Source organism: Rana temporaria, chromosome 9 (genome assembly GCF_905171775.1).
Source record: "Rana temporaria chromosome 9, aRanTem1.1, whole genome shotgun sequence".
Classification (NCBI taxonomy): Eukaryota; Metazoa; Chordata; class Amphibia; order Anura; family Ranidae; genus Rana; species Rana temporaria.
In genome coordinates, this window is record NC_053497.1 from 52,124,434 (window position 1) to 52,144,872 (window position 20,439).

The following is a 20,439-nucleotide window of genomic DNA, read 5'->3' on the forward strand; positions in this document are numbered from 1 at the left end:
GGCATCATCCGAAAAAAAATTCCGTGCATGTCCGATAGAATAATATCGGATGAACTGTCCTGATCGGCTCTCGAAAGCTCTGTACTAACGATCCGATTACCGTACGATCGTTACGAAAGCAGGCATTTTTCGTACGATTTCCGTATCGTGTGTACTGGGCTTAAGAGTTTACGTTTAAAATTCTATTCACCCCTAGAGTGGGTCTCTGGGTTAAAAAAAAACTAAAATTTTAGGACGTGTAAAATACAGGCTTACTGACCAGCTGATCAAAAAAAAAAAAACACACACCACAACGGATTTCCCCATCCACACATTTGAGGTGAATGGGGGAATCCTCCCTGCTGCGCTATTGTGTTCTGACATTGGGGCTCCTCTGCTGCCATATTACACTGATCAGTGCTGCAGTTGATTGGCTGCATGCGCTGATCAAACAAAAAAAGTCCCGTTCCAAAAAGAGTTAAACACAAGGTCGACTCTTCTTGAATGGGAACGGCCAGCCATCAATGGACTGAATTTCAGCCAGTCCCTGTTGAACCAGACAAATTTCGATCCGTATGGCCAACTTTACTTGTCCCAATGCCTGTTTCTCTGGTTTTTCATACAAGACAGGGAGTATCAGTGAATTCTGCTGTTTGCTGTGGTCTCTTCCACTGATCTCCTACATCACTTCTGTGTCCCAAGTAAAGAAAGGCCAGGGAAAGGAATCACAAAGCACAGTAGATGAACTAGGCATCTTATCAATACTCAGAAGTGTTGAATGTGAAGAAGCTATTGTGAACATCAGAGGGATGGTCTGGAGGAATTGGGTATAAACTCCCTTTTTGCAAGTCATGCTTCTTCAAAAAAAAATTTTGTTAACAACAAAGTCATTTAGACACTTTTCAAAAGATAGATGCTGATAGGTTGGAATTATAAATTAATAAATGCCGTCCTCTGTCGCTAAATACAATCTGACAGTAGCATGTGATAGTATCTTTTGACTGACAGCAGATGCTAAATTCACACTTTACTAGCACTATGTCATGGAACAATATGTCACATTTCAGCCAACTTTAGGACACATGTTTGGTTAAAGAGACCCTGCCATCAAAGGGGACTATTCAGGGGCGGACTGACCATTGAGTCACTCGGGCACTGCCCGAGGGCCCCATGCCACTAGGGGGCCCCATCAGGGTTGCCAGGCTCAGTAAAACCAGGGACAGTATGTAGAAATCTGTGTTTTTTTTAGATCTGTCCCTGATATGTCCGAAACTGACATGCTTTTAATGTGAATATACCAAGATTTTAGCTGCCCTGCCTCTGCGCTGCCTCCTGGCGTGGTGGCCATATGTAAGCCAGAGGGGCCCCATAATCTTCTATTGCCCGGGGGCCCCATGAGTTGTCAGTCCGCCCCTGGGACTATTAAAGAATGCCACTAGAGTGACAGTTCTGAATCTGCTGACACCACATCCAAGATGGTGGCACTCAGCAGGAGACAAAAGGGAATCTTTTGGGTAGATACCATGCAGGAAATGTGAAATGCACATTCTTGTGGGAAGATTTTTGTTGCAATGAATGGTCTGGCGATAGGGTCTTCTATTTTTCATTTTCCCACCTGCACTGCGAGAACATGAGCTAGAATCTGGTTGAAATACAGTTTTTCCTCAGTGATCGTTATAAACGAGAGCCGCCGAAGGCTTACTCCCTGTCTCTGGGGATATCAACCGAAGAACCGTCTCCCAGGAAAATTACAGGATCGCTAAACCTAAATTATAGGATGCCGTGCCTGAAAGGGCCATTAATAACAAACAGACTAACCAACACAAAAACACAGGCGCGCATATTTACATGTACTCAATGGAACGGACGGATCTGATGTTCAATTTACATCTGCATTTCAAATGATGATTGGTTGATTATCAAAAAAAAACAACAACAACTATAGCCATTCATAACCTCCTATGACAATGGCCTTGCCGTCATTGGCTTCGCTGACCTGCAACAGGCGTGTAAACGAGTTAAATCAAACAACCTGCTCCCCATACTTGTTCTGAGTCAAGTGCATCAAAACGTAGCAAAGCCAAAAGATCAGAATGATATCCCGACAACTATCAGCAACTATCAGCAAACACAGCCTCTATTACCTCTATGTAGCTTTCCTCTAAAATCAGATAAAACCAAAAGTGCAAAGTGTAACAAAGCACAGTAACAAATCAAAATTCCCCCTAGACTGATAGCTAAAATTTGATTGGGTGCTGTACCATACTATATTTTGACTAACAGTATTACTTGGTGCACTGCCTTATGAAATAATAGCGATTATTCTTTGGTCTCGTCATTTTGGTTTGAAGAAAGCTCTTCAATAGGACCTGTACTATAGTAATAAAGAGGAAGCAGGCAGGTGGGAAGATAGACAAAGTTCTAATGATGAATATTTAGGCTATTTTCGCACAGGCATTTAGCTACATTACAAATACCAGCGGCAAGAATCTACGGATTCCTGCAGCTGGGAATGACAGCTGTGTGTGAATAGCTGCGATCCGCCAAGCCCATACAGTGCAACAGGCTGCTGGCAGCCACGGCTACTGGTGACTGTTTGCACAGCCAGGGATAACTTATGGCTGGACGCACCTTGTGCAGGGCAGGCTGTAGTGGAAATTGGTGTGACAGTTTCAAGTTGAACTCAAGCTTTCCTATCAGTCTTTCACAGTTGTACAGGCTCCTCTCCTCTACTGAGGTTTCTTACTTTAAATTTCACTGTATGCAGAGCATAATGCCGCGTACATACAATAGGACTTTCCGTCGGAATTCCGCTCAAGCTTGGCACGCGGTCACACAAACGTTCTCTGAACTTTCGTCCATCGAGAACGCGGTGACGTACAACACTACGACGAGCCGAGAAAATTAAATTCAATGCTTCCGAGCCCATATCCATGTATGTTGTGTTCATTAAGATGCGCATCTAAGATATCCATACTCCCCACTGCCACCAACAATTGAGGAAGAGAGTTCTACAGTCTTATTGCCCTGATAGAAAAAAATCACCTGCGCTGTTTAAGGTTAAACCGTTTCTCCTCCAATCTCATTGTGTGGCCCCGTGTCCTCTTACACTCTTGGAATAGTTTTTTTCGTATGTCATCCATCATGCCATCCGTTGTGTGTGACGTCATTGCGATTCGGCCATTCAAGTGGCAGAAGCTCGAGAACCCGGAAGGAAGACCGGGTAAGGATGGAAGCCCTTTGACAACGTGCTGCCTGAGGGCTTTGTTTTAAGGTCTTTCATAAGGTGCTAGTATGTAATGCATACTAGTACATTATGACATTACCTTCACTGGCCCAATTTTTTTAATTTATTTTTTTGCGGTTTACTACCACCTCAATACTAACACCATACCTTACAATCTGATTATACAATATTCTTTTAAATTTGTGCCTTAGGTTTCTGCATTGTGAACATCACTGCTCTTTATAAATCTATATACTGTAAAGAGCCAATTTCTAGAGGATGAATTGACACAAAAACATCATTCCCAGTTGGCACACTACTGGGACCCCTCCATAAAAGGACAATGTTGTAGGAATGTCATTAGCAGTGTGCACCATCCTGCTGGGGAAGACTCTGACCTCTAACTTGTCCCAGCCTGTCAGTGGAATGATGATAACATTCTACTGTATAGATAGAGAGCAAAGTTATGTGTGAGGGGGCGAGACATCAATGGGGGAGGGAGGGACAGAGAACAGCACTAATGGGAAAATTCAATTTTGGGGAGAGAGAGAGAGAGAGAGAGAGAGAGAGAGAGAGAGACAGACAGACAGACAAGAAGGGAACTTTTATTTACTGGGGATGAAGTTTCCCTTTGTTCGCAGAACTCTTGGAAATTACAGCTTTAGCATTAAAGTGACAAGTCTTCAATCTCGTCATCTCAAAATGATGGAACACATTGCCTTTTGCTTGCCTTACATGGACATTTCTAACTGTCTTATTGCTTTAATCTATGGGCCAAAATCTTCTGCGGGACATTTATTAGAAGTGCTGCACAGTAAAGGCCCGTACACACGTTCGGATTTTACGACAATAATTGTCTGATACGACGTGTTGTGTCGGATAATCAGACCATGTGTATGCTCCATCAGGCAATTGTTGGCGGAATTAACGACAACAATTGTTGGCTGTTTAGGCGTACCAACTGGCTGACAATAAATGTGTTACGTCTGATTATCCGATCGTGTGTAAACAAATCCGTTGGACTAAAATCCAAAAGTACAAAACAACATTAGCAGAAGTTGCTCAAAGGGTGGCACTAAAGAGAAGAAAAAACACGTAGTTTCGTGAATGTTAGGATGAAAAAGTTCTGCCGTCTGTATGCAGAACAAGTTCACGTCCAATGCCCTTCGGACAAAAATCCACAGATTTGTCCGATGGAAGTACGATTGTGTGTACGAGGCTTTAAGCTAGCCATACACAGCTTGGACCACGGCTGAAATTCAATCAATTCTCCCATCCACACAAAATGTTATGGATGGAGGAATGTTCACTGCCATCTATTGTACTCAAACAAGAACAAACAGGGGCGCTGGATTCAGATTTTCTAAAACTCTGTTTACATATGCTGCAGTCGTGGCTCACAGCAGGGGTGCGGTACATCCCTGTTCACCAATTCAGGTGCAAAGAAGGTCCGAAATCAGAACCAAAGAAGCAGAGGACCCTTTTTAAGTGCAGACCGTGGCCGCCCGGGAGCTGTGTAAACCGGCTCCATTGAGATCCGGCCACACTCTCCTGTCATGCAAATTGGTTGTGGGGAAACACAGCCTCGCTGAAATTGTCACTGGGCATACTGGTTACAGTTTGACATCAAAACGGGGGCTATCCTCAGGGATAGGGATAGGGAAAGTACCCAGAGTTGGGAATCCACATACATACAATCCAATGAGAGCGCCAAACATAAGAGAGAATTCTGCTTTGAATCAATTGTATCATTAAGCCCAGGTTCACGCTGGGCTGCCGGAGTGAAGCCGTGCGAGTTCAGCTGAACTCGCACGATTTCACTTCCGATGGTCATTCCCGATTTCTGCCTCGATTACAGAGGCATCTGCACAATGTAAACCTGGGGGCGAAATCGCAAAAAGTAGTACAGAAACTACTTTTTGAAATCGTTGCAGTGCCGCAGATGAGGCGTTGCACTGATTAGGACGGTGCCATTGACGGAAAATGCCACCAATTTGAGTGCACTTGAAATTGCGCTGCAAGTGCACTTGGAAGTGTAGTCGCTGTAAATCTGAAGGGTAGATCTGAAATGAGAGGAAGCTCTGCTGATTTCATCATCCAATCATATGCAAGCTAAAATGCTGTTTTTTATTTTTCTTGCATGTCCCCCTCAGATCTACAGCGAATGCACTTCCAAGTGCACTTTGCACTTGTAGTGCAAAGTGGATTTGCCTTTAGTAAATAACCTCCAGTGTCTCTTTAAGTAATGAAGAAAAAACATTTTAATAGCAGATCTTTATTACTTGTGCCTCATCTACAAATGTCTACAGGTACAAAAAAAAAAATATGAAAGAATAAGCACGTAAAGATGCAAAAGTCAAATAAAAGGTTACTTTAGGTCTAACTGCAAAAATAACTTAAAATATAAACACACTGAATATACCATGCCTTCCCTTTAACACTTCCTTCCCTCTTCTGTATTGACACAAGATGTCCACATAAACTAGCAAGAAAAAAATCTTTAGCAGTAAGCACTGGGGGTGAGATGGTCTCCTTGCCTAGAGCACTCATATGTGGCCCAATTCTTATTACAGGTGAAACTTAAATCCAATATGAATCTACCTGTGTAGGGACACATGCTTATATTGCCAGGTGTTTTATATCATTATCAGCTGAACAAGTTGCACAATTGCTGAATAATTTTAACACAGGTGTAGCAAGTTATAACATGCTAAGGTATGCAAGACGAAAATATCAGTGAACATGATTTATTATGACTAGATATAGGAGAGCTAGATAAATATGAAATTGTACACATTTTACTACTAATCCTGACAATAAATTGCATTACTGAAAAAAAGAAAACCATGGCATTTGGCAAAGCACACAATATTCATGGCAAACACTCCTGCCAGGTGTCAAAACACAAGGCCGATTCCAAGAGACCCTGTCAATACCCTGTGTCCAACAATATAAACATACTGGGGTAGATCCACAAAGAAAGTACGCCGGCATATCTAGTGATACGCCGGCGTAATTTCAAAATTCCTGTGTCGTATCTTTGTTTTGAATCCTCAAAACAAGATACAACGGCATCTGGGTTAGATCCGACAGGCGTACTTCTTCGTATGCCTTCGGCGCCCACGCAGATGTATGTGGATCTGCCCCACTGAGTAAGGAATCATGCAAGGCTTCCTCAGCTGCCAAGACCTTAGCTGAGATCAGGGCCGAGAATAAGAAAGCTGCTTGATCTCTGTAGTACACACAGCCTCCGACACTCCTGGAAGTGCTGGATTTGCTTACAAATATGAAGTCCATTTCCAGCCCAGCAGGAAGGGAAACAGAAAAATAAAGCCAGTTTGACTGGATATTTAAGAACCTTTTCTCAGTATGTGGTGGGAAATGTCATCCTATGTCTTCCCTGCAACAATGGTTGCTGTACACATGCAAAAAGCATTCACTTTTCCTCCTGCATGATTTGGGATGTGTCCAGTGAATGATCAAGTATGTACAGAAAGATGCAATCAGGGGGTGCACAAAACCCCAAAATCATGTATGCAATGTGCCCCTCATTTCCAACAGAGGACACTATGCTTACTGCAAACAGTTTATATGGGGCATAAGGTGGACTAATGCCGCATACACGCGATCGGAATTTCCGACAACAAATGTTCGATGTGAGCTTTTGGTCGGATATTCCGACCGTGTATATGCTCTATCGGACATTTGCTGTCGGAATTTCCGACAACAAATGTTTGAGAGCTGGTTCTCAATTTTTCCGACAACAAAAGTTCTTGTCGGAAATTCCGATCATCTGTATGCAATTCCGACACACAAAAATCCTACGCATGCTCGGAATCATTGAACGTCATTTTTCTCTGCTCGGTGTAGTGTTGCACGTCACCGCGTTCTTGACGTTCGGAATTTCAGACAACATTTGTATGACCGTGTGTATGCAACACAAGTTTGAGCCAACATTCCGTCGGAAAAAAATAGACGGTTTTGTTGTCGGAAATTCAGATCGTGTGTACGCGGCATAAAAGTATGTGCACTAACCAAGAGCAACCAACCTATATTCTTGTTTGAAAAATGTATTCAATAAACTGAAGTTTAATTGGTTGCTTTGGGGTACTGGGCTTTACCTTTCCTGATTATTAAGTTTGCAGGTGTTTAAACTCTGAAAGAGGAAGATGCATGAAGGAAAGGGAATAATTTGCAGTAAGGCAAATTATCAATAGATGAATACAGAAAATGGAAGCAAATCCTGCAGCAATAACACATAAAGCAAACAAATATAGAGTCTTACCTTTTTCTTGTCCCTGGCGTTTTTAGCAAGGCAGGACTTGGACAAAGCCAGGTAGCCACCAATTACTTTGATCTCATCTACTGTTGGATAACGCTTCTTGCCTGAGTCTGGTTTTGAAGTTGGGGTCTTAGTCTCTGTGGCGGCGACACCATTCTCACAGATAGGCGCTTTACGTGGGTTGACAGTAATGGTATTACCTTTCCTCCTCTGCATGGCTTGGCTCTCCACCGGTGCTCTTTTGAAGGTTTGGAGGTTGGAAGGAATCGTCGATGGACTGACACTTCTTTCCACATCTTCCACTAATTTCTCAGGACTGGGTTTCAAGGTTTCTGGCTTGGTTTTGGCTGGTGAAACCTGGGCAGTCTGTTTGAACTGTCTGGGAGAGCCGGTAGATGCTGGACGTAGCTGGAAAGGAAAAGACCTGACTTCTTCTGTCATGCTAGGCCTGTTGCTGAAGCCACTCATGGCCGTGGGGGCCACGTAGGGTGAGAGCTCAGATGGCTCAGAGTCAATGCAGGAAGGGGAAGGGGAGACGTGGGAGGAGAGAGTGGTTTCCTGAGTTAAAATCTGACTTCCCGTGACAGCTCGATGACAGGAAGGAGAAGAAAGAAAAGGGTTGGCAAAAGCAGTAGAAGCCTGGGTCTCAAAGTCAGTTAATACAACAGGACTGGGTGGCAGTGTCTTTGATGGCGAGCCTGCCTCCCCATTCATCTGCTGCATACAAGGATCACTGTTCTCATCTTCTGTCCTTGAGCCTCCAAAACGGCTAAGCAACCTGCTCACCCTTCCCTTACTTTCTACAGAAAGAGGCTGCTGGTCTTCTGACCAAGCCTCTTGGTCCATCACCTCATTAGCTAGGTGAGGATCCCTGACTATGTCTTCTGTCTTTGCAGTGCGGTGGACAGTTTGCTCCGTGATAGGCTTGGACCTTGTACAGGAATACTCTGGGATCCTCCTCTGCTTCTCCTGTTGGATAAACGGATTTTGCTGAACCGGCCCAATGTTTTCTCTTAGGACCCTGCTCTCTCTTTCCTCCTCCTCCTCGATGATAGCAATCCTTTCTCTTTCCTCCTGTTCCCCATCTTCCACTTCAACTTTATTCTCCAACATTGAAGCCTCAGCTTTGGCCTTTCGTCGTAGAATGATCTCCCTTTTCCAGGCAGGCATCTTGGCAAGTCGTTCCTCCTCTTCCCTTTCTTTCCTCTTTCCTTCTTCCTCTTCTTTTCTTTTCCGCTCTAGTAGATGGAATTTCCAATCAGGGACTTCCATCACGTCCTGGCAGTGGAATCCAGTTATAAAGTGTGTTTGTGGACTCAGCTCTGGCCTATTGTCCAAACACAGTGGCCAGTATCTTCCAAGGCGGCATGGTTGTACAGAAGACAATTTAGTGTGCTCTCCTTTTTTTTTATACTCCTGGGAAAGAAAATAAAAAGTAAATTTAAAGGAATGGCAGCAGGATAGATCTAGAAACAAATAAAGCAGCAGAATAAATCTGGCAAATCATTGACTGAAATTCTGCCAGTTTATCAGGGACAGGCCAAATTTCAATCAGTTTGTGGCCTCTACCACTTGACAGAATGCCAATACGTAATCAACTTCTGTAGAAAGAGACATGTTGGAAAATTTTCCTCAATAAATGTATTCCAACAGCTGTGGGTTGCGCTGTTGGAATACAATGGTCCTGGGGAGAGATTCCTCCATTCACCTCATTTGTGCAGATAGAGGAATCTTTTTTTTTCATGTGCATATGTGTATGAAGCCTCTTCTACACATCCAGTGTAAGGCAGGCAATACATGATGCGATTGCAGGAAAGAAAAATTAAAAGTTTTCCCCATCAACATATTCAGTGTTGATGGGGGAATCCCTCCCATTGAGCTATTTTCAGGAAGCTGTCCCTGCTGGGAGAACACAGTGGTTATTGCTAGAGGCTGGCAATAATTGCATGTAAAAATCAGAGATGCTGATTGTACCAAAGCTGATCAATGGATCGACTTGGAGACAATCACCCTGCTCATAGATGGTTCTAATCTTGGCCGGTCCCTGCTGAACGGGCCAAAAATTTGAGCCATCTATGGCTTGCTTAAAGCGGGGGTTCACCCGTACATAACAATTTTTTCCCTTAGCTTCATGCTCATTTTGTCTAGGGGAATCGGCTAGTTGTTTTAAAATATGAGCTGTACTTACCGTTTACGAGATGCATCTTCTCCGCCGCTTCTGGGTATGGGCTGCGGGACTGGGCGTTCCTATTTTGATTGACAGTCTTCCGAGAGGCTTCCGATGGTCGCATCCATCGCGCCACGATTTTCCGAAAGAAGCCCAACGTCGGTGCGCAGTATAGAGCCGCACCGACGTTCGGCTTCTTTCAGCTACTAGTGACGCGATGGATGCGACCGTCGGGAGCCTCTCGGAAGACTGTTAATCAAGAAGGAACGCCCACTCCCGAAGGCCTATACCCGGAAGCGACGGAGAAGATACATCTCGAAAACGGTAAGTACAGCTCATATTTTAAAACAACTAGCCGATTCCCCTAGACAAAACGAGCATCCATCTAAGGGGATTCTTTGAAAAAATTGTTTTATGGGTGAACTCCCGCTTTAAGTTTTCTTTGGGTTCTTCACTTTCCTTCCACATCTCAAAGAGGTATCGGTAGACAAATTGGCTTCCAATTTGGCATCTGATTGGCCGAAAAAAGTCTGCGACTGTAAGGCCCCGTACACACGACAGAGGAACTCGACGTGCTTGGCACGTCGAGTTCCTCGTCGAGTTTTGGGATGAAGCCGCCGAGGAGCTCGGCGGGCCGCCTTCTCCCATAGAACAACGCGGACAACGAGAAAATAGAGAACATGTTCTCTATTTTCTCGTCGAGTTCCTCGGCGGCTCCATCGAGCCAAAACTGTACAGACGACAGAGTTTCTCGGCAGAATCCGGGTTTTGACCGAGTTTCTCTGTGAATTCTGCCGAGAAACTCTGTCGTGTGTACGAGGCCTATTAGGGACATTACTTTGTGGGTTTCTTCAAAGGCTGTGACTGAAATTTACAATATTTGCAACAAAATAATGCTAAAAAGGTATATTGGAGCAATAAACACACACCAAGACATATAGCATATATGTTGTGATAAAATAATCTCAAAATGAATAAAAACAGAAGTAAATGTGCTAGAAAAAAAGTTGAGTTTATATTGCAGAATAGTTAAGCCGCATACACACGATCGGTTTGTCTGCTGAAAACAGACCGATGGACTGTTTTCATCAGGCAAAACGATTGTGTGTGGGCCCCAACGGTTTTATTTCTATCGGTGTAAAAAAAATAGAACATGTTTTAAATTTTTCCTATGGATAAAAAAAAGATAGAAAAATCAGATCGTCTGTATGGAACTCCATCGGTCAAAAATCCACGCATGCTCAGAATCAAGTCGACGCATGCTTGGAACTTAATTTTTTTCGGCTCGTCGTAGTGTTGTACGTCACCGCGTTTCTGATTTTTGACTGATGGTGTGTAGGCAAGACTGATGAAAGTCAGCTTCATTGGATATCCGACGAAAAAATCCATCGAATTAGATTCCATCGGATATCCGATCGTGTGTAATACACATGAGCTGCATAAGAATGGAAAAAATGAATAAAAGAAATGAAAGAAGAGATAAAGAGGTGGATGTTAACAATGAAAACAAGAAATAAGTGTGATGTCTGGTTTCTCAATATCTATATCGATGTCATTGTGGCCATTTACGTTGATTTATTCATCAATGGATTCAGAGGGCACACTACAGACTAAATCCTACTACACACAAGTTTTTCTTTGTTCAACCCAAAAAAAAGGTTGAATGAAAAAAAACGGACAGCCCCGGTTGGAGCCAATGTACTAACAATCCAATGTTAGTACAACAATCTCCTCTGCTCCCCCCTAGCGAGAACACTCCAGTCAGTGTTCTCAGGCATTGGCTGAGAGTGCCGATTGTAAGCAGGTCGGCTGTTGGTTTTCCAGCATGCATGTCCGACAGAAGCCAGCCAAAGCCCGGCTTCTGTTGGACCGGCTGCCATACACACGGGTCAAAAGTCGGACGGTTTCCATTGAACTGGCTGATGTCACCAGACATGCGGCCCGTGTGTACTAGGTGTTAAGGTGTTCTAGTCAGGGCCATCTTAATGCAAGGACACTGCCCAGGGGCCCCAGGTACATGGGGGGCCCCACAATAATCTTGCAAAAAATCATACTTGCCAACTGTCCCGGATTTGCTGGGACAGTCATGCTTTTTACTAAACTGTCCCAATATGGTCCAGAACATATTCAGTGCCCTCCTGAACCCAGTATTGTGCCCTCCTGACCCCCCCCCATACTGTGCCTTTCTGCATTCCCCCCTGTACTGTGCCCTTCTACATTCCCCTCCTGTACTGTGCCCTTCTGCATTCCCCTTCTGTACTGTGCCCTTCTGCATTCCCCTCCTGTACTGTGCCCTTCTGCATTCCCCTCCTGTACTGTGCCCTTTGTGTTGACCATTCTTTGATCTATGGAATGCTTTCCTTTTGTAAAATCGATTTTATTGAAAGTAGCCAAAGTAGGTGTGTAAATTGGGACAAGCTGGTAGGGTCCCCAGAGCATTACTTTTCCCAGGGGCCCATGATGCTATTAAAACGGCACTGGTTCTAGTGATTGCATTAGTGGCACTTATAGAACAAAAATGTAATCCTTCTAAACCGGTAGAATGTGGTGGGTGGTGACAAGGTGCTCCTATCTTCTTTTGAAGAACAGGATAGGCTGGCATAATATTTTACGCAATACTGTGGATTTGTTGTGAGAGATAACCAAAAGATATATAAACAGCAAGGATGGTGTAGACTGGAGAGAAATTGATATACTGAAGGCTCACAATGGACTTAGGAATGGTAATAAAGCAATACCAATCAAAAAGTCAAAAGCTGGATAAAAAAAATATGGAGTAAGACGCCAAAGCTTAATCACATGTAGGTAGCATATGAGTTAAACAGTACAGGCAACCCAGCATAATCATACATAGTAGGCATGCATCACCACAATCATTCATAGCAGGGAGACAGCAAAGCACAGTAGCACAAAGCGGTGAGACAGCAAAGTGTAATCATATAGAGATTTGAGACAACAAAGTGGAATTATTTAGAGATCTGAGACAGCATAGTGTAATCACGGAGGACAGAGGGGTAGCACCATAATAAAAAGGGAGTGAGACAGTTGAGTGAAATTAGACAAAGGAACTGGACAGTACAGTAGAATCAGCCACCAAGGCAACGAGAGCGCACAGACCTCCATAGATTGGGCTCTTTGCATTGTTACAGAATAGTGAGACATCTTAAAACAACCAGACAAGGAAAAGGGGGGGGGGGGGGCTTGGGGACGGAAGGAAGACACCACAGGCTTAATATAGCAGGACACAGATCCTAGAAATGGGGGGGAAGGGGGCATTCAAAAGCTTCAAAATATTGTAGGGGCAACACAGAGCAATTAGACTATGCAGAGACAGACAAATGTCAAGGCAAGTGTCACTGAGCTGTGTCCAGACAGTCGTGATTGGAAGACATGCACAGTTTGGGTAATCAGGCCAGTCTATAGAGACAATAGCAAGACAAAGGCGCAGCTGTTCACACACACTCTAAGATATATACACCCAAGGGGGGCTTCTGCTATGAAATCTGACACACAGGCAACATATAGAACCCATTACTGTAAGGACAGATCAAGAATAAATACATTGATGATTGTATATGACGAAGAAAACAAATTATATCTACCATTTTACAGATTTAGGGGTACAGTGAATAAAAGGTACATGATGTAAATCTATTGTATATAAAAAGTTATAATCTAAATGTATGTTAATGCATGTTATTTGAAAATAGAAATATAAAAGGTGTACAGTATATAGAAGGTTTATACAGCATTACACAGAAAGGACAAGCAGCATACAGTACAAAATACAGTATATATAATAGTAAAAAAAAATGCGAACAGTCTGTGCTGTTTTTGGCAACCAGATTCTTCCTTTCCCTTTCTAAGCTTCCTTGGAAACTTGTAAAGGAAAATGTAATGGGCTGTAAAAAGGAAGACGGGACATATATGAGGCCCATTGTTTAATATATATATTATATGTATATATATATATATATATATATTACACATACACACACACTATATAAATGTGCACATATAGAACAGACTAAAAGTGTAGTTATGTGTACATTATCCAGCGTGATAGACTTCATCTACAGTTTACACATACTGTAGAATGACATATATATATATATATATATATATATATATATACACACACACACACATATATGTTTAGGAGTGAAACAATCCATATGTGTACATCTTATTTTATGCATCGATATTCACAAATGACATGACGGACAGTCTAGATGTACATACCACTGCTTGCCTCTTCTCCAAATCTGGACACAAAAGCTTCCAAATCTTTTGCTCGCTCTCGCTATGTCCAATGACCCATCCTGACGTGAACGTCCACCCGTGGCAATGGACCAGGGATAACCGTCGCTGACTCTCCTCCTACAACCTAAGTTTCAGTGAAAATAACAACAAATGCTTTCAGTGGGTACTGGGGTTAGCAGTCACAGAAATCACAGACAGATCCTGGTTCTTCTACGATTTCTCCAGGAGAAAAGTTGGGATTTTTAGAATATGAAGGGCTTCTACTTGGGAGGATTAAAACAAAAAATCTTAAAGTTTCTCTTGTTGGATAAGATCTTGTGGAATAAAATGCCTTTAAATGAAGGAGAGAGAGAGAGAGAGAGAAGGAAGAGGGTGTGTGGAAAGAAGAAATTGAATCAGAGACAGAAGGAGAGAGAGGGGGTGGAGGGTGAGGTTACTGCTATGAATAATACTGTGAGTAAAGGGGGAGGGTGGAGATACTGAGGAGAGGGGGGGGGGGGGTGATACAGGCTTATTAACCCTGCCACTGCTGAGGGGCTTCTGCTAAACGCTCCGATAATGTTACTGAAAACCACATTCCGATGCTGACTGCTCACTTCCCATCATAACTTCCTCTTCGTCTCTTCTACGCAAAAGTCCCAATTAAACAATCAGCACACAGAAGCTTCATGTTAGAACAGAAAAATCTTTGTCTACTTTTTCAAAAATATCAATGAGAGAGACTATACAGATAAAAAAAAAAATCCCAAAGACTATCCATGCCCTGGAATGCATGAAGAGTTTCTTAGGCTGGCCATACACAATTCCTTTTTTTCCTTAATTCAACCAATTTCCTCATCAACACATTCAATGTGGATTGAATCACTCCTCCTGTGCTATTGTATTCGGCTAGCAGGGAGCCTTCCTCAACCTCACAATACAATGATCAGTGTTTCTAGATACAGCCAGCGGCAGTGATCGGGGAAAAACCTAACAGGGAGATTGTACACAAGTCGGCTGAATTTTGTAAATATTTTATTATATCATTTCAACAATGACAACACTGAAGAAATTACACTTTGCTACAATGTAAAGTAGTGAGTGTACAGCTTGTAAAATAACTCAACACACAGCCTAATTGTTAACGTGTAAACCCCTGGAAACAAAAGTGAGTACACCCCCAAGTTAGAATGTCAAAATTGGGCCCAATTAGCCATTTTCCCTCCCCATGTCATGTGACTCGTTAGGCCTTGTACACACGATTGTACACAAGATTGCCAGCAACAACTGCTCTTCATTTACCTTCATCATTAGCTAAAAAAAAAAAAATACAAATCACTTTCACGTTCCAGGAACGCACAGAGAAACAAGCAATTCTGAGAGCAATCCCAGAAACGGCCATCAGGCTTGCCGCACCATTATTTTCTAATGGCACATCGAACGTAACGTGGTTAGGAGAAAATAAAAAATGTGCGGTACAAATGCAAGGTTCAATGCCCAAAAAAGGTGAAGGAGCTACTTGGGAGCATTTGTCACTTGAATGGACTGCAAAAAACAAAAACAAACCCGCATATTACGACAGCATGTGACGACCTCTGAATGCAACAAAGTATCCGCAGATATGCTCCCATGTGTATGTAGCCTAAGGTCCACAGATAGCAGAATTTCCCTGAGTGAGAGGTCTGTCTAAAGGCCCATACACACGGTCGGACTTTTTGCCAACAAACTTCAAAATGAGCAAGTTTTCAAAATAGTCCGATCGTGTGTACGCTCCATCGGACAAACTTTTTCGGGTTTCATCGGACAAAAAGTTTGGTCTGCAAACGGACAAACTTTACGCCAACAAGAGTCCGATGGTGCCTAGTCCGGCCGTGTGTACAGCAAGCAATCGTAATTTTGTACAAAGTACAAATGCGCATGCTCAGAAGCAAAGACCAGCCGAAAGCCATCTGTCTGGTAGAACAAGCGTTCGTATTTGAAAGAGCACATTCGTGACGTGGCAAGTTCTGAAATCAAGAAAAGCAGCGCACATTCTCTTCTTCTTTATAATGTGATAATACTAAAAGCTGCTTTGCTGGTGATACTGACGGAGTAAAAACAAATGTCTTTACTTTGAATTAGTGCCCATTCACACCTAGGCGTATATACGCCTGAAGCGCGACGCCGCAGCAGCCCCTGATACGCTGGAGGGGTGAGTTTACATTGTCGGCTATGGAGATGGTTCACATCTCCACGCTGAACGCCGAAACGCCTGAAGCCCAAAACAAGTCCCGGACCTTTTTTTCAGGCGGCTTTCGGTATTCGGCCATAGTCGACAATGTAGATCACCCCTCCTGTGTATGTTACCGCTGCGTATTTTACCGCGTTTTGTCGCGGCAAATCGCGGGACAAAACGCCGCAATTTGTTGCGGTAAAATACGCTGCGTTGTAGTGTGAATGCAGCCTTAGTGTATTTTGGTTATATGAATCAAACATATTTCAAATTTTTTTTTGTGGGTCAAGTTAGCACAACTCCATTGCGCAAAATGTCTGCTTGACGAACGGACGTTCAGAAACGAACAAAATTGCACGAAACTGAAAATCGCGAATGCACACAGACCAAACCTCTACTAACTCTCGATCAGCAGAAGGAGCCCAAAGGGTGACGCCGGAGAATTGAACTTCCTCTTTTAAACTCTTGTCAGTACGTTGAAACGTCACTACGTTCGTGTTTGTTGCCGAAAAACTCTGAGCGTGTGTATGCTATGGGTATGACCGTCGGACAACTCCCTTTGGACAAAAATCCAAGGGAAAGTTTGTTTGATGTCCGACCGTGTGTACGAGGCTTAAGAAAAGGAAACAGTTGCAAACATCTGAGAGGCGTTAAAAAAAAAAGTTGGAAATCTGCACGTACTTAATAAGAGCCTATACACTTTTCTCATTCCTCTTTGTGATTTTTTTAGTGAAAGGATTATTTTGAAAAGAACTACAACTAGAAGTTGATCACAATAGACTTTTCAGCATGCATGACCAGTCATCCCCGACACAACATTAAATAATCTTGGAATCTTCCCTTCAGCCAAGAATATAATTTAGGGGTTTATTGACTAAAGCTAGGAAATGCAAAATTTGTCACAATTCTGCATAGAAACTTCAGCTTCCAGGTTTTATTGCCAAAGCGTAATTGAACAAGCTGAGGTGAGAAGCTGGTTGTTTACTATGCAGAAATGTGACACATTTTGCCCTCCCTAGCTTTAGTAAATAAACCCAGTGCCATTGTGCCATTTTACTACAATAGCCTTTCATTACAGTCCTGACCGGAAACTCGTTCCTGCTTTACCAAGGCGTGAGGAATGCTTTAGTCGCCTATCAGGATGGTCAGCATTTCAAGCAAGCCAGATTCCAGTCTCCAGCTGGGACTCAATCAATGTACTGCCTTTGCCGTACAAGCTGTTCCTGGACATTATGTTTGAGTCTCTTCTACCAGCATCCATCGTGAAGACAAGAACCACCTGCAATGCCAGAGTGTACACATAAAGACTGGCACAACGTATTTGTAAAACCAGACTTGCAGATTTTAGATTAAATTCTCAAAATAATATACTTTTTTTTCTTTCAATTCACCATGGCCTCATTCACATCACACATTGAGCCATGCTGGTTAAGGACTCTCACACAAGCGGAAAACTTTACCGCTCTCTAAAAAGTGATCCACAATGCATGGTGAACAGCCGGTTTACAGGCATTCAGGAGAGGATACTGCTGCCCCTTGCATGCTTGTTTAACCAATCCCAATGGGGATCAGTGGAGTCGCTATGGGGGTGTGGACCACACCTAGGTGACACCACTCCTCATATAGAGGGCCTAGGCACAAAGGGGGGCCTGGACAGCAGGGGGATCGGTGTGGCTGGACGGGGGGTGCAATTACAGAACAACGCATTGCGTCTGTGTCTCCGTCTTCAGCAGCGGAAAGCCGGTTTCTCCCCTACTCTCTCCCGCTGAAGGGAGAGACACAGACACAGTGCATTGTTTTGTAATTGTCCTCTTGTCCCACCACACCGCTCCCCCTCCCCATGCTGCCCACATCTGATTTCCCCCTGGGTGCCCGGGGAAAGGGGCTGGTAAATGGAGACCAGAATGGCCATAGTTAAATAAAAATTATTATAAATATATTACTAAATTTTAATTTGGCATTAAATAAAAAAAAAATGTTTATGTTCAATCCGCTGTATACATGTTGTAAAACGTTTGCGATTGTATGTGAAATACAAAACCTCATGCATGTTTAATGTTTCAAAAACATTTATAAAAATGTATTGTACTTAAAAAAATAATATGCATTCGTTTTAGCATCACAGCACACCTCAACACACGGTAACAACAAGCTGCCATGCATATCTGAAGCAATAAGGCATGTTGCAGTAATCCATGCGTTTGTTTTTTTTCAACTCATTGGTGTGAATAGACCCTAAAAATTATCAACCGAGCATCAGAACTTGCATTCAATTAGGTTTTCATGCATATTTGTTATGGCCATTGAAAAGCAGTATTATCTGTTGTCATTGTCATCTTTCTGTTGGCTTCCTGATTTTTCTATGTGGTGGCATAGGGCCAGATTCACGTAGGTGAGCGGCGGCGTAACGTATCGTACATACGTTACACCGCCGCAAGTTTTCATCGCAAGTGCCTGATTCATAGAGCACTTGCAATGAAAACCTACGCCGGCGGCCTCCGGCGCAAGGCGGGCCAATTCAAATGGGCGTGTGCCATTTAAATTAGGCGCGCTCCCGCGCCGGACCTACTGCGCATGCTCAGTTTCGCGATTCCCATCGTGCTTTGCGCGCCGTGACGTAATTTTTTCGAACGGCGACGCGCGTAGCGTACTTCCGTATTCCTGGACATGTTACGCAAACGACGTTAAACTTTAAATTTCGACGCGGGAACGACGGCCATACTTTAAACAGCAATACGATTGCTGAGTAAAGTTAGGGCAGGTCAAACGACAAATAACTTTGCGACGGGAAACTAGACTAGTACCGAACGCGAAAATCCGTCTGGAATCGCCGTAACTCCTAATTTGCATACCCGACGCTGGTTTACGACGCGAATTCCCCCCAGCGGCGGCCGCGGTACTGCATCCTAAGATCCGACAGTGTAAAACAATTACACCTGTCGGATCTTATGGATATCTATGCGTAACTGATTCTATGAATCAGTCGCATAGATAAAAACAGAGAAATACGCCGTTGTATCTCTTTGGTGAATCTGGCCCATAGTGTCTTGTGGTATTGGAGTTCTTGAACCATGTCCACTATGCCAATTTATTTTCAGGCCCTTTGACACTTGGTTTGGTTCCTGTAATAAAGATCATCTGGGTCATAGAGGTTTCTATGGACCCTTACCAGGCAAATGAATGTTCTCACATCCAGCACAGATGCTCCTAAATCCTTAATATTATTTAAGGACCTGATATTGCTACAAGACCAATTGTTAGGCACAAAAACAAGCAAAAATGTTATTTTCTGTCATTCAGGCGCACTCATTGAGGTATATGGGACCAAAAAATAATGCAGTTTCTGCCCAAAGTCAAGGTCGTGTACATTTTTGAAGTGACAAGTGGCAGCACCACGCTCAGGTAATGATGCTGAAGCGTTGTTATGCTTTGGAAAAAGCAGGATAAATCACACAGGTGTGAATAAGGGATAAGTGCTATTGCAGCCACTTCCTGTCCACATGCACTCCAGCAATGGCTGCGTTACATTTCTTAGGGCAGGCTTCTGATGGACCATGCCTAAGTATTGTGTGTCTTGCTACAGGTGGTCTCCATCGGAAGCCAGATTGACAATGCAGAAGTACAACTGCGAGGCAAAAAGACATCATTGTTATCACAGGAAGTGCCTGCACAGAGACCTTTATAGCAGCAGCACCAGAAATTGTTTTTATGAAAACTGCAGATTTAAAAAGACTAAAAATGACCTCTGAAGTTACATTAACTCCTTCCTGCTGACCAACACAGATATGCAGCCTCACAGAAGTGGGTCTTTGTCTGTGAGGCCCACATAGCTGTGTACTTCTATTTGTGCTGGGAGCAGAGACCAGGCTCTCGACTAGAGCCCTGGCTTTTATACTAACCATTGGGACACAGGACTCTCGGTTTCTGGTCACCTGATCGCTGTGACAGCCTCTGCTTGCCTATCACCGTGATCAGTCACTGTATAGCGTGCCCCTGTGTTTTTTTCTAGGGTTGTCCCGATACCGATACCGTGTATTAGCAGGAGTACTCGTACTCCAGCAAATACCCCCGATGCCAAATGGCTGCATATGTTTGGGGACATGGCTGCATATGTTTGGGGACATGGCTGCATATGTTGGGGACATGGCTGCATATGTTGGGGACATGGCTGCATATGTTGGGGACATGGCTGCATATGTTGGGGACATGGCTGCATATGTTTGGGGACATGGCTGCATATGTTTGGGGACATGGCTGCATATGTTGGGGGACATGGCTGCATATGTTGGGGACATGGCTGCATATGTTTGGGGACATGGCTGCATATGTTT

At 43.4% G+C, this 20,439-nt stretch overlaps 1 protein-coding gene across 1 annotated transcript in view; it reads right to left on the bottom strand.

Moving 5' to 3' along the window:
* Positions 1–14,346, bottom strand: part of PPP1R18 (protein phosphatase 1 regulatory subunit 18) — a 57,439-nt gene extending 43,093 nt beyond the window's left edge. Inside the window, exons 1-2 of the mRNA XM_040323450.1 lie at positions 13,897–14,346; positions 7,491–8,903 (exon numbers count right to left, since the gene is read on the bottom strand). Coding sequence (XP_040179384.1) covers positions 7,491–8,759 — 1,269 coding nt within the window. The 5' untranslated portion in view covers positions 8,760–8,903; positions 13,897–14,346. The remainder of the gene's footprint in view (positions 1–7,490; positions 8,904–13,896) is intronic.
* Positions 14,347–20,439: the final 6,093 nt, after the last annotated feature.